Source organism: Pinus tabuliformis, chromosome Q (assembly GCF_031772625.1).
Source record: "Pinus tabuliformis cultivar Carrire ecotype Pingquan chromosome Q, CPIR1, whole genome shotgun sequence".
NCBI lineage: Eukaryota > Viridiplantae > Streptophyta > Pinopsida > Pinales > Pinaceae > Pinus > Pinus tabuliformis.
Window position 1 is genome coordinate 1,237,765,488 of NC_142296.1, and position 16,079 is coordinate 1,237,781,566.

At 39.1% G+C, this 16,079-nt stretch overlaps 1 protein-coding gene across 2 annotated transcripts in view; it reads right to left on the reverse strand.

Annotated features, from left to right (window-relative positions):
• LOC149224286 (Phosphatidylinositol 3- and 4-kinase family protein) overlaps positions 1 to 16,079 on the reverse strand; it is a 328,841-nt gene that overhangs the window by 150,945 nt on the left and 161,817 nt on the right. For both annotated transcript variants that reach the window (XM_089386063.1, XM_089386064.1), the window contains exons 14-17: positions 8,524 to 8,738; positions 6,995 to 7,193; positions 6,737 to 6,867; positions 6,439 to 6,592 (exon numbers count right to left, since the gene is read on the reverse strand). In XM_089386063.1, the coding sequence (XP_089242189.1) occupies positions 6,439 to 6,592; positions 6,737 to 6,867; positions 6,995 to 7,193; positions 8,524 to 8,738 (699 nt within the window). The remainder of the gene's footprint in view (positions 1 to 6,438; positions 6,593 to 6,736; positions 6,868 to 6,994; positions 7,194 to 8,523; positions 8,739 to 16,079) is intronic.

A 16,079-nucleotide genomic window follows, 5' to 3' on the forward strand; every position in this document is an offset into this window, starting at 1 on the left:
TGAATCATGAGACTTGATATGTTGTATGTTACTAACTTGCGGATGTGGTTGACGAAGATTATAACTTCTAGATGATTGATGTTATATGGTTCAATCCATGTTTTTATGTTTTTTATATCTAGTTCATCATTCTATATGGTTTTGTTGACATATATGCATCAAAATATATAAAAATATATATTATATTAAAATTCACTCCCGAACCAAGAGCTTTTGAAAATGTGCTCCCTGGTCCCGCTTCTGCTCACAAGTAACCTTCTTCAGGAGAACATAGACACGACTTGCAACACTATCACTCCACCTTTGTACAATGGAGAGAGGGGCAAAGTTTTCTAGGTGGATCTTGTTGTTTGACCGGGCGGAACAGCATGAGTTGAGCATGGAGTAGCATCGACATAACAGACTTGTTCCATGTGTAGGTGTGCATGCATTCAATCCTTCCCACGGGTTAGATTGGCAAGATATTATGAGTTGGTATTCTATTTATGGTGTGATTTTTGGGAGGATATTCTTAGCTAAGGGCACAACATAGCAAGAGCCCTTAGACATGAGGGATATGAGAAGTTCAAGTTGGCAATGAGATCTAGGTGGATCTATTGGTGGGAAGAGGAGTACATGGTTTATCTAAGATCTAGGTATTGAGGTATCCACTCATGATTAGATGGCATGCAAACATAATGTGGTACAATGGTACATATGGGACCCGAGTATTTGTATGAAAACACCTTTAAAGTTAATAGATATGGATTGCTTGAGGGCAAGCAATCTTGGGGCAGGAGGATTTGTAATGTCCCCATTTTCAATTTCCCTTATAATACAATTAGGATGCCTCCTTGGCTAGAGTGTCTGAGTTTAATTACTTGTTTTCACATTAGAAGTGTGCTATTTGGAGGTGGCCCACGACATTTTTATGGAGCGCCACCTATAGTGCAAACATGTCGAGGTGCCCCTTCTTACATATTGTTATTTATTCTTGATATGAGGCCGTCCCCCTCCTTCCTTGGAGGTGGTTACGGTTTTGTTCGCTTGGCACTTAGATCATGGCACTATTATATCCTCCCTTAGATTCATCCATTTGGACACATGTTTGTTACACATGAAGAGAACATGTCACCTTGGGATGCCACTTGGAGCACCTTGTTTCAAACATAGCATATCATTTGATTGTGATATTTCTCTTGGGAGGCTACACATGCTACCTCACCACATCCTTGGCATGATTTTGGAGGCTTATTCTAGCGATGCAACTTGGTCCTGGAGGAGATTGAGGTAACAGCCCTCACATTTTATGTTTCCATCAAACATGTGGAGGCTAGGAGGCTCAAGCACTAATCATTTCACCCATTTTGGGCATGACTATCCCCTCGTCTAGTGCAGGGGAACTCTTAGGGAGTATTTTGTTCATTTTCAACTTGCTTTCTCACTTAGATTGACAAGGCATCCCCCTTGTTAAGCTCTATCTTTCTTGGAGATTATACATGTGGCATTAGTCCACCATATTTTACTATTTGTTTGACTTTTCCTCTTAAATTAGTTGGGGAATATTGATTGTCTAATTTCTCCTAGGATAGATCTAGAGGTTTTTAGAAGATATATTATTTTAGTGTGGAGTGTTTTGAACCTAAAAACTATATATTTGAGGCTTCTCCGCTTGTAATGGTTGCTGAAAGTGCTTGTAATTTTTGGAAATTATTTTTCCCTAGATTCTTGTGAAAGCTTTTGAGGAATGAATGTTACCATCTTGTTAATGTGAGGCCATTTTATTCGTGTGCTACTGTTCGATCTTATTGTTGATTGCACTTGTGAAAGACAGTACAAGAAGCCAAGGAGCAGCATATTTGTTACAATAAAAGAAAACTATGTGTGATAGTTCCTTAGTCGTTACTTTAGTTAGCTTCCTACTTGAAGGTGGATCTCTTAGACACCCCTTCCTTTTACAAATTCTGCAGTAATTTCCAAACAACTTAGAGCTGTTGTAGCACACAATTTGTAGCTAGGTTTGTAACTATAACTTTCTTAAAACAGCCCTCCAAAAGGACCATTTGACACCATAGCCCAACTTGACCCCCTCTGGCACCAAAAGAACTCATAAAAAACCCAATTTAATATCTGTTTTGCAATATGAAAGTTAATAACAGAAACTACTTCATTTCAGATTGTTTCTTAAATATAATAAATCCTCACTTTGTTACCCTAAATTAGACTTAAAGTTTCTTCATGCAAATCTAATATTTCTAGCAACATATTTCAAATCAGATTTACTAATCGGCATAAGAAATATTAGCAGTTTTCCACGGGGACGCGTCCCCCAGGGTGGGGTGCGCGCACCCCTCGCACCCCACGCACCCGGGACGGGGAGACTCTCGGGGGTGCGTTTCCCCACGTCCCCCTTTTGGGGAGACTCGGGGAGACGCAAGGGGGTGCGTTTCCCCAATGTGGGAGACTCGACTCCCCGAAAGGGGTACTTCTGGGCGTCACCCCCAAAAATGGGGTTCTTCTGGGCGTCCCCCCGAAAATGGGGTTCTTCTGGGCGTCCCCCCTTCATTTTTGTCTAATGACCCTTTATAAACCAAAAAAAAAAATTAAAAAAAATGAAAATTAATTTATTAAAAAAACATAAAAAATAAAAATAAACTAAATTAACAATTACAAATAAAAATTTACATGAACAAGTTAGGGTTAACTCCACTTTTCAAGTTTTCATTCTGCCGCCATTCATTATGCTCTTACCTCAACGCATTTTTTTCTTCCATCTGCTCTCACTGCGCCCACGAGAGCTTCAGCGCATCCTCACTCTTCTCCACGCAGCGACTTGCTGTTAGCACTTAGCAGTCGTTCCAAACTTGCAGTGGCATCCTCCCTCTTGCTCCATGCAGGCGGCAGGCGGCAGCATATCAACGATTCAGTGTAATCTTGAATATATTGAAGCTGGGCCTCTTCATTTGACTACCGAATAAGTTAACAGTCGTTGCAAACTTGCAGTGGCATCCTCCCTCTTGCTCCACGCAGGCGGCAGGCGGCAACATATCAACGATTTAGCGTAATCTTGAATATATTGAAGCTGGGCCTCTTCATTTGACTACCGAATTCAAACAAAAAAAACTCGTTTCTGAGGTGATTTTGTGAAGTAATTTCGTGGATTTTTTGCTATCTCTGAGGTGGTTTCGTTGGGCTTATCTGGTCACAAGTCTTGCGCTTTTCTGGTCATAATTTCTGGTTTGTTTTTTGGAGCAGTATTTTCACTTTGGAACTGCTGTCATACTCTTATCGGACCTCAGTCTCAATGCTGGGAAAAGGTCTGCTACAACCTACAGACCTCAATTCATCCCTGAGGCAAGGAGCAGATCTCTGCAACTTCGGTCCTGAGGCAAGAAGTAGACCACTGTTATCCTCAGCCATGTGAAGACTTAGTGTTCAATTTAGAATCTAGAAGACTAGAATGATGAATGATGAATTCAGAATTTTCAATTTTCAATTTAATTTTTAAATCAATGATTCAATGTAAATTATAGAATGATGTAAATTATAGAATGATGATTGATGAATGATGAATGATATGGATCAATGTACATTGTATTTGAATATTTGAGTTTCATATTGAATTTTATTATTGAACCTTATGGTATTGAATCTTGATGAATTAGCATTATTGAACAATGAATATGAACATGAAAATTTCAAAATTATATACATATATATAAATTTATAATATATATAATTAAAAATTATATTATATATACCTCGACGTCTCCCCGTCTCCCCTAAATTTCCCTAAAATTTCAGGGTTCTCCCACACGTCCCCTTTGTGCGTCTCCCCGCACCCGCGTCTCCCCGTCCCGGAGACTTTGTGGAACATTGAATATTAGTTGTTTTGTACTCTTTAATTGTGCTAAATATCATAAGTACAAATCTGGCATTTCACTTGCTACACCCAAACACTAAAACCATATTTGTCCCAAGTCCTTTGACAACCTTTGTACTTCAGACATTGTTGGACATAGATTGTCTTAGAGATTCCCCACTTGAGCTCATAGAGACTTAGCCTAATGAGAGAGGTAAGGCTACCTAGGTGACAGTGGGAGCTCGTTCAATCCATCTTTGGGGTCTCACACTTATTGTTGGGAATCGGGACTTTTACATTAAGTGAGAACCCAAGCAGTACCAGGTCACAACTATCTATTGTAGCCTCTTACACATAATAATAACATTCACCTTGTACATTGCATTCAACATATATCAATCTTGACTCAAAATATTATAATTTTTATATATACAATTCTGTGTATATAACATTAAGTCTCTAACAAGTAGTATCAGCACAGTTCATTCTGCTACCTCTGACAAAACACTGGGCACTCGCCATTGTCTAGGCATTGTAAAATTTGTTGTATTGCCACTATGTACTCACTGTGAAAATGCAATTATATAACCATTGTAAAACTTACCAGCACAAAAAGTACAGTTGAAGGGCCTTAAATTACCCTGAAACAAATCCCAGTCTAAGAGTCTGAGCCATATCAAAAAGAGAGGTTGGTTCTTATCAAGACCAGCTTTGAACAGAGCCGGTCCTGCTAGCAGCCATCAAGCTCAAAAAACTGAAAAACCCAAGAAAAAGAACAAATGTACAGTGGCGGGGGGGTGGGGGGGAATAGAGTGTAAGATCACTTAGCTACTTAGCTGGCAAACGTGGGAATGCTACATGATGTCCTTCCTTCTCGACTGAGATTAGACACCAAATAGTAGTCTCTATAGAGGATGCTCTGACAGAAAAGGCCAAGTGAAAAGAGATTTCAGATTAATAATGGGATAGGGAGAAGAAGAAAGATTGTCACCAATGAAACTGGAATTGGAAATCTAAATCCATCAACGGGCAATTTATAGCCTAAATATTTACTATAGAGGATGCTCTGGCAGAAAAGACCAAGTGAAAAGAGATTTCTGATTAATAATGGGATAGGGAGAAGAAGAAAGATTGTCACCAATGAAACTGGAATTGGAAATCCAAATCCATCTAGAGGCAATTTATAGCCTCAATATTTATGTATTTTGTTTCAGACATGTATTGTACTCAGTGCCAATTTGATAAATTCAGCCTTACATACTATATATAAGAGAAAACTTTAAATATTTGGTTTCTAATGATTTGGATTTATGAGCAATTCAAGTTTATCCAAGTTCTGGCTCTTGGTCAGTTCTGGTTCTAAAAAAATTGGCGTAGGCCAAACCAGCCAATTATGATTACCATGGCTCCATCTCTATTAGATAGGCCGCGCTCACCACTTAGTCATATTCAATTGTGCTCACACAAAGTTAAGGGTTCAGAAAGGTCATCGTCCTCCCAGAATAATATGATTTTGTTCCCTGGGTGAGTTAGACACTGACAAACGCCTTCCTTCAATATCCTATATACTACAAGAATAGAGGGATATTTGACTGTCTCTGCAGGTTTACACCAGTCCTTATCAACCTTCTTCAGATACTATGATCAGCAGTGCTTTGCGTTGTACATTAGGGAAGTTTGTGCTCTTACAGACCATTTTCCACAGATAAGCAGATTACTTCTCTCCGGTCTCAATAATTGGGAGATGAAATGTCCCATGGACACTCAGTTGGACACTACCACTAGATTCATCATGTTTTGTTCTCTAGTTTGCAACACCCAGGGTACTTGTTGCATCATACCAAGAGCTTATGGAAGAAACAAAGCAAGCCAGAAGAGCCATCTACCTTCTCAAGAATGCATTATTACGTTCATCTCTCTCTACATGAAAATCATCATCCTTGGTCCATATCCCAGTGTCCCATCAGCATCAGCCACTCTGTAGACAGCACTATCAGGCAGGGTATAGGTATGGACATCCGCATTATTAATTGAGTGGATGAACAGGGCTAGCTCCCACCTCACCTGGTTGCAGTTGCACGTATATCAGGACTTTGTTTCTTCAGCAGCACACTTCCACTTTCTATGGATATTCCCCTGGGGATAGCCTGCTCAAGCTTGTATGCCCAAGTTATGTTGCTTCATTTCTGTTGTGATTGTACTCATTTCTGTTTTAGAAGTTTTCCCTTACACCTTGTTTTTGTATGGGCTTCTTGCTTCTCATGATGGATGTAGTCTCTAGTCCAATTGACCCAGTTTCATTTCTAATGGACATTAATATAAATCTCTCTCTCTCTCTCTCTCTTCCAGGATGCTTCCCTCCCATGTGATATCCCCTAAAATTCCAGGGTTCTTCCAAGCAAAACCCAAAACTGTTTTATATTTTTGCAATCTTAAATACAGTAATTTTTCTATCGTTTTAAAGAACTAGCATTGGTCCTCAAATACATGGCAAGTGAGAAAATGTGCTGCCTGTCATAATTAACAGCCTTGCCTACATAGAATTCAGAAAAGCTAAGGCAATAAAATAACATAACAAAAGTGCCACATGAATGTACCTGCACCAGCGATGAGACTTCAGCCCTTATAGAAGGTAAGGAAGGAAACCTGGCAACCAAACTAATTGCAATTCTAGGATCCACAGCAAATGATGTTCTTACATATTCTACCCAACGTTCCGAGCTAATTTTGGACCTGGAAACTGAACTTTCCCTGTGCCAAAAATGTTCTGAACACTCAGTCGGAGAGTAACCTTCAAATATTGTTAAATGATTTAGTCAAAAGCAATGAAAATGGGGTCAATATTTGTAAATAAGTGTATATAGCAAAAGGAAACTGTCAGAATGCTGAGCATACTTTAAAGGATTTGCCCAGACATCAAGCCTGTCCGCCTCATGTTGGCAAAGCATCAATAGAAGCTGCTTTCGTTTCTCTCTTCCCATTATATAGTTATCCATTTTCCCCCAAACTGGATGAGAATCATCTATCTGTAAGAAACAGCAATATTCTGTAAAACATCCAAAATACTAGATAAAATTATCCTTCTTAAAGGTCAGTAGAAAAGAACATCAGTAAATGTAGTAGTTTGCACACAGTTTGGGAAGAATTGGTCACCTGCCCCACCATGTTTCCAAACAGAGTTCCATTTTCTTTTTCGCGCAATTTGGAGCCTGCTTCAACATGAGGAGACTCTGCTCGATCTGCAGTCAAATGATGTACAAAAACAGTAACAGCCTGGGCCTCCGCCTGGGCCAGTCCATTCATTTCGGAATCATACCACTCTGGCTCAACAGCAAACCAACCCAATGCGGCTCTAGTGCATATATTAATCGCAATAAACTGTTAGAAGGCAACAATAGATACCAAGGAACAACTTCATTTATAGGTGACACAGTGTGAAAGCATTAGCTGTTAATTATGTAAAAAAACGCTAACAAGGCAATATTAAAGAAATCAACTAAAACAGTTACGAGATTGGCATCAGGGCATGAAAAGCTAGGACAGATGGACTAGAGACTCTAAAGTCCCACTTGAAAGTCTACTTGACTGCCTTCACTATAACACCAAGTGATTTCCCAGATGGACTCTGCAGATTTGATAATAGCAAATCTAAAGTCTTGGTTTGGCTTGATTTATAATTTTATACAGAGGAGATAGATGGGTTTATCACTGTCCACATTACTAATGAGAAAGGTCGATGGGATACTCCTAAAAACAAATAAAAGAGAAGAACAATATAAAACAATGCATAATATGTGAGATATTATTAAAGCAAAAAGCATAAGCCAAAATTCACCCATGACTGTCAGGGTGTCAGCAATACTCCTAAAAACAAAGAAAAGAGAAGAACACAACAAAACAAAACAATGCATGAAATGTGAGGTATTACTATAGCAAGAAGCATAAGCCAATATACACCCATCATAGTTGATGGCATAGAGAATCATGTCCCAAAATGTTAAATGTGATCATGATGTGTAGATATAAGACAACAAGGCATCTTTCAGTATCAATGGACATTACACGGTTTGTAAACCAGATAACTGAAAGAGTGCGTAAAGACCTTGGATCTGGAGATCCTTCAGATTTCTAGCCATGCTTTCATTAACGTCTTGTTAAAAGTTGATTGAAATCAATTTATTTCTTTAGCTTTGCCACTTACATCTTGAACTGAACAAAAAACATAAATCGTTCATTTGCCAGTAAATACACACACAAGAAAAGTCTAAGGTTTAGGTAACTATACAAATTAAAACCAGTGTTGCAAACATACCGATTTTATCGCGAAATCGCATTTTTTTGGCCTAGCCGATGTTTGTTGATTTTTACCAATATTTTAGAGGTATCTTAATTTTGCCTATGTTTGCCAACTTTTACTGATATTTTCTCGATTTTTACAATTTTTTGGTTTTTCAGACCCTTGTCGATTTAATAACGATGCCGATGTTTGCAACATTGTTTAAATCAACTGTAGGGGCAACACATGCCCACTAATCTGAAATATAATTTTTTTAGATTATCCTTATGGAATGTTTACAAGTTTACTTTGTGATTCAAGAAATATTTGCACATTTTGTCTGCTTTTCAGCTTGCTCCTCAAGTTTAGTTTGCAACACCAAAAAGAAATAAATAAAATATATTACCGGTAAACACGGTCCTCGAGCAGATGAAGCCCCAACATACAATTCTGTAAATTGTTCTGAAACTGACAAGAACAATACTTGAGCCCCAAAATCATCAGAGTGAAAAAAGCACCAGTTGCAGCTGGATGGCATGAAAACTGGGATGGAGACTTTAATGAACCTTGCAACATGCGACCAAACAGCAGAAGTTGTTCTATACTGCCATGTCGAACAACCTACATATGTAGAAACATAAGAAAATATAAACAGCTATCAATTCTGTCAATGTGATATGACATTAGAGAACAAAATCAACATTTTATGGTACACATGAAAGTCTAATTGTAACGAATACCAGACATGTAATAAATAATAAAATAGGATATAAATAGAATAACAGTAAATGGTAATAAATACCATAATAATATGATGCAAAGTTAGTTAAAAAGTCGAGGCATAACTCTTCAGAGAGAGAACATTTACGGTGCATTTATACACGGATACCTCCATCTTTGTCATCATCTTCATCAATCATTTGACCATTATCAGATACACATTCACATTATCCTTTCTCTCTTTTGAGCACAACATTTATTGTGACATATTGGTATCAGAGCCCTTGACTAGGCTAAATTCATGAAGCAATCAGGAAGTTAAATATTTGTATGGACAACTTCAAGCAGTACTGATATGAAATAATGCGAAGCTGGAATGAATTCATGGATATCATGTGAAACCATGATAAATGAATGGCACACCAATTACACAAACCACACACTACAGCACCAACCACATCAGCATCAACAAATGACGCATCAACTGCCGCCACAGAAGCAAATAATGTTACACCAACAAGTCCCTCCACCAGCTCCACCACCACAGTAAAATTGACGGAAGAGGCGTACACTAAAGAAGCCAATAAGGATGTTGACATGGACATCCCAAGGCCGTCCGAAGGAAAACCACCTAGTCATGAAGATAAAAATTTTGGAGCAGAGGCACTGACAGAGTTTTATAATAGAAAAAAATATATTATTACAAAATTAGAAGGGTTACCTTTAACCCTAAAGCTCATATAAAAAAATGGGGTCTAATTCTGAAATAAAGGAAGGTTTCCAGAAACTTCATTAACTTATGCTCTCGTGCTATTTAGAATTAATGGGACTCTTGCAGGAAAAAATATTACTATTTCTATCTCTCCCACCGAAGAAGAAAATTATATAAACCCTAACCTTGCTAACCAATTGGTGATTCCCGAGTCAAATATAATCGAAAAATTAGACTGTTGGAATAAAAAACAATATGACATAACCAATTTACAACTAAACATTGGGGATTATACATTTATATCGCAATTCTCAATTCGATCCCTATGGTGCAATCAAAGTGACGTTATTCTGGGTTCATCCTAGATGGAATCACTAGGATCTTTTATTCTAAATACGAAAAAGAAGTTTTTAACATTCTCCTATAGGAAGAAAAAAATAACACTACAAGACATTACATTGAATTCAGATTCAATAATACCAGAAGATATACAAGATATCTCAAAAGTAATTTCTCATGAAAGTAAGAAAAAAATAAAATAAAATAAAATAAAATAAAAATATATATATATATATATATGCAATGGGAAGTTGATAAAAGCACCGCTCACAAAAATGAAGAAGTTTCTCGACTTAAAGACCATAGTGAAAAATTACTAACCCAAATTAAGAAGGACAAGAAGTCATTGGAAAACAAGGTACAACAGCTTATCAAGACAAAAGCGTCGAAATCCTCAAATGTAGAAATTCAAGTTGAAGAGGAAGGAATGGAAACAAATCCAGTGAATATCACAACTCAAGAAGAAGACAAGTCAATTGAAAAAAAACACATTCAGATGTTCCAGTTCATACGATGAAAATTCTATGTAAAGATTTTGTAACCAACTCAATAACATCAGTACCTGAAGTAAATCAGGAAATTGGCACACACATGAACTACATTCAGATGTTGTCGTTCAAACGATGAAAATTCTGTGTAAATATTTTGTAACCAACTCAACAACATTAGTACCTGAAGTAAATCAGGAAATTGGCACACACATGATAAGGGAGAGTCAAACCAAAAGAACTCCTTATCGATTTCCAAATCACAAGAATACACAACACAATCAATCTACGTATCTGTATCACTCAGAACATAAACAACAAACTTATGTTCCAAATAATACTGAAGTTTGCACAATCCAGACTTGTTATAACAACTCATCATAAGTTTCTAGCAACCGCAAGATTCCACGAAAGATTGATTTAGGATGGTCAGATCATTTCTCAATTCGACAATTTTATTTATCACTCATAGGATCTTACCATCTTGTATCATCGAAGAAGACGATTCGAAGAACTCCAAAAAATACAAATAGATTACAAGACAGAAAAACAAATGATATGCCTCATCAGCAATAAGCTTGAAGACAAAGCTTTCTGAAGAGGAAGGCAATGTTATACATATAATTTATATAAAATTAATATAAACAATAACAATTGCAATTAATGATTAATTACCTAATAATTAGTTAATGAATAGACATGTTCTAAGGACATGACCATTTAGTGAAAGGGCACTTGCATAAGTATATAAGCGGGGCCCTCATTTGTAACATCATCATCTCATATCAATATAAATATGCCAGCCTATATGAATACTAATGCAGCAAATGCCAAAGCGAATGTGGACAAACTCATATGGATGATAAGGCTAATGGAAGGTAGGAAAACTGAATGCCCACACATGCATGACCATGTGAGAAGAGGTAAGAAAATGATGTAATCTAGTCCATGAGATCCTCTTTTCTAACCAAAATATAGAGATGTCAATGATTAGACCCATAAAATTTTGATGGATGGCAACCTTGGGCATATGACGGTCCTTATCATTTATGTAGTATTTTATGGCACAGACATGATAAGGGAGATTCAAACCAAAAGAACTCCTTATCGATTTCTAAATCAAAAGAATACACAACACAATCAATCTACGTATCCATATCACTCAGAACATAAACAACAAACTTATGTTCCAAAGAACACTGAAGTTTGCACAATCCAGTCTTGTTATAACAACTCATCATAAGTTTCTAGCAACTGCAAGATTCCAAAGAAGATTGATTTAGGATGGTCATATCATTTCTCAGTTCAACAATCTTATTTATCACTCGTAGGATCTTACCATCTTGTATCATCAAAGAAGACAATTCGAAGAAATCCGAAAGATACAGATAGATTAAAAGACAAAGAAACAAATGATATGCCTTATCAGCAATAAGCTTGAAGACAAAGCTTTTTGAAGAGGAAGGCAATGTTATACATATAATTTATATAAAATTAATATAAACAATAACAACCATAATTAATGATTAATTACCTAATAATTAGTTAATGAACAGACATGTTCTAAGGACATGACCATTTAGTGAAAGGGCACTTGCATAAGTATATAAGTGGGCCCCTCATTTGTAACATCATCATCTCAATCAATATAAATATGCCAGCCTATATGAATACTAACGCAGCAAATGCCAAAGCGAATGTGGACAGACTCATATGGATGATAAGGCCAATGGGAGGTAGGAAAATTGAATGCCCACACATGCATGACCATGTGAGAAGAGGTAAGAAAAGGATGTAATCTAGTCCATGAGATCCTCTTTTCTAACCAAAATATAGAGATGTCAATGATTAGGCCCATAAACTTTTGATGGATGGCAACCTCGGGCATATGATGGTCCTTATCATTTATGTCATATTTTATGGCCTCTACAAGGTTATGATTAGTAGGAACGAGAGACTAATGAGATGGAGAAACACAAGTAGGTTGCCCATGAAGATCACACTGGAAAGGGGAGGTTATAGATTGATCATGATCCTAAGGGGGCGCCTAAGGAGATAAAGAATATTCAACGAGGGGTTCTTCCTCGATAGTATACTAAGAAAGGGGAAACGGATCAAGGTCACTTGAGATCATATGAGAACAAGCGCGGGATCACTCTCAAAATGATGAACAAAAGAAGAAGGCAAGAGGAGAGTGGAATGTTATATCCAATAGGTTTATCTTCCCCAAAATCATAATCCAAAGGCTCAGGTGATTTGAATATAGAATCATAAGTAGGAGCCTTATCGATTGTAAAAATTTTCTGTTTCCCACCCCGGTTTTCAGTTTCACCTTATTTCTCCCATATAGTTAAATGCCCATTCCCATAGCCATACATTTAACAGACTGAAAAAATAAATATTGCTGAAAACACAAATTCTGGAAATTTTTTCAGAGTGCTGGAAATTGCAGAAATAAAAAATCAGCAATTAAAACAGCCATTAAAACACATTTAAACTCAGTGATTTTTGGTCAACTTGACCCTGGAAAAACCCCCTACAACTCTTGGGGAAAACCAGTTTGAGAGCTCTTCTTTATTTCTGAAAATGCCTTTTACAGAGAAAATTTTTCAGCAAAAAATCAGCAAAACAGAAATTTTCCAGCAAGCAAAACTTATCTGTTTTCAGCCCAAACGACAATCTGAAAAATGTTGGAAGAGCTGTACGGACCGTACGGATGTACGGACTGTACGGACGTACGGATGTACGGACCGTACGGACTGTACGGACGGCCGTACGGACTTGTACGGACAGCCCTCGGAAAAAGTGCAGAAAATCGCCTCCTCGATATTCGTGCTGAAAAATATTTTTTTCCACTATTTTGCTCACAAAACTGCCTTTTTCTGCTTGTTCTTTATGCTGTTCGGATTTGCTGAAGTGCTGCCTTGGTGTGTGTGCCAAACTGCTGCCTCTTTCTCCTCCTTGTCCAGAAATCTCCCTTGCTCTCTTGCTCTCCTTCTCCCAATCTGCTCATGAAAGAATGAATGATCTTTTTCCACCTTTTCCTCCCTTAACCCAACCCTAAATGACTTTTGGGTGATCCCTAAATCCAATGGCTGAAATAGATTTAGATCAATGGCTGAGATTAAATGCTCATTTAAATCTCACTTTCTATTTTTTAATTCACCCCACTTTAATAAAGACCCACTTAGTCATTTATTTCCAAAGTCACTTTTCCTTTCTAATTTTTCATTGACTTTATAAAGTCACTTTAAAATTAGACTTAGTAACTTTATCACTTAAAGTCACTTTCAAATTAGATTTAACTTTATAAAAATTATAAAGTTACTTTAGGAGAAAAATTAAATTCTTTTGGACACTTTTCCCTAGGCCAAAGATCAAAGCCTTAGGGAACCACCTGTCCTCCGGTACCAAATTTCAACACTCCCTCTTACCGAGGAAGGTGTTCCTCACCACACCCATCTTGTCTCTGAAGTAGACATGCTTGCCCCGTGGTAAGGCTTTGGTAAGAATATCTGCAACCTGCTCATCAGTGGAAATATACTCAAGCTTTACAGCTCCCTTCTGAACATGGTCTCTGATGAAATGATATCTGATCCCGATATGCTTTGACCTGTCATGAAATACTGGATTCTCCGTGAGTTTAATGCAACTCTGATTATCACAGTAAATCACTGAAGGTCTCAACGGCTGACCAAATAAGCCAAACAACATCTTGCGAAGCCAGATGGCCTCACAACTAGCTAGACTGGCTGCCATATACTCTGCTTCCGCTGAACTCAGTGCTACTGACTGCTGCTTCCGGCTGAACCATGACACTACTGCTGAACCCAACCCAAAACAACACCCTGAAGTGCTCTTCCTATCAGAAGCACAACCTGCCCAATCAGAATCAGTGTATCCTGCCAATCTCACTCCATCTCCCTGCCTGTAGTCCAGACCATAATCCACTGTCCCCTGCAAGTACCGCAAAATGTGTTTTGCAGCCACCCAGTGAACCTTCCTAGGCTCACACATAAACTGACTCATCGTGTTGACTGCAAAACAGATATCTGGTCTGGTGTTGACCAAATACATCAAGGAACCAATCAGCTGCCTGTACAATGTGGGATCCACCAACTCGGAATCCGAAGCATGAAGCTTCTTCCAGTTGGTGATCATCGGTGTCGACATGGGTCTACAATCCTCCATGTGGAATCTGCTAAGGATGTCCACAATATACTTCCCCTGCCCCAGGAAGAAATGCCCCTCCTCCTGCCACACCTCCAAACCCAAAAAGTAATGCATCAAGCCGATGTCCTTCATCTCAAACTCCGTTGCAAGATCTCTCTTACAGTGCTCTATGAGTCTCTCTGCACCTGTAATGATCAAGTCATCCACATACAGCACCAGAATGAGAGGCTCCTCACCAATCACAATAAAGTAAAGGTTCGGATCTGCCTCACTCTTTGTGAAACCCATCCCCTGCAAGTATGCATCTATCCTGGAGTACCAAGCTCTGGGAGCTTGCTTCAGGCCATAAAGGGCCTTCTTCAATCTGCACACATGGGACTCCTTCCCATGCACCTCAAACCCCTGTGGCTGCTCAATGTACACCTCCTCCTGTATGAAGCCATTGAGAAATGCGGTCTTCACATCCATCTGGTGGATCTTCCAACCCATCTCTGCTGCTATCGATATAATGGAGCGGATCAAAGTATATCGAGCCACGGGAGCGAAGGTCTCCTCATAATCAACTCCCTCTACCTGGGAGAACCCTCTAGCCACAAACCTTGCTTTGAATTTCTCAATGCTGCCATCTGCAGCATGCTTTACCTTGTAAAGCCATCTGGAAGTAACCACGGATTTGCCCTCAGGCCTCGGCACCACCTCCCAAACATCATTCTTCATGATAGAAGAATACTCCTCCTGCATGGCCTCTCTCCAGACCTGCTGGCTAGCTGCCTCCTCATAGCTAGAAGGCTCAGAGTCAAGGATGTTGGTAACCATCGCCATATAGCTACAAAATCTCTCAGGTGGTCTACTCTCTCTGACCGGCCTCTTCGGCTCAGCAACAGATGTGGCATCTCTCAAGGTGTCCTGAAGCCACTTGGGCTTCCTCTTCCCTGAGCATGCTTCTCCCATAGGAGAATGAAACTCCTCCTCCTCATCCCCATCAGTAGCCTGAACTCCTGACTGTCTGTCTGCTGTCCTCCTGCCTGCACCTGAACCTGTAGAAGCTGAGGTACCGTGTGAACTGTCCATCAGTGGACTCCCTAGTGAACTGCTCTGTGAACTGCTCTGTATGCTGCCCGGAGCACCACCCCTCTGGCTCGGCGAGCCACTGCTCACTGATGGACCTGACATCCTCATAGATGTACCTCCGGATCCTCCTGATCCCTGCCCACTGGATCCCTGCGACTGACTCAACTGCTGCTGAGGGTCTGGCTGATCCAGATACTCTAACTCCCGTGACCTCCTAAAGGCCCTGTCCTCCTCGAACTTCACATCCCGTCTGACAACAACTTTCCTCTGTGCAGGAATGTAAATCCGAAAGGCCTTTGAGGTCTCACTGTAGCCCACAAAGATACCCTTCTCTGCGGTGGGCTCTAGTTTGGTCCTCTCCTCCTTGGGTATATAGGAGTATGTAATGCATCCAAGGATATGAAGATGACCAAGATCAGGCTTCTTCCCAAAGAAAGCCTCCTCCGGAGTCATGTGCCC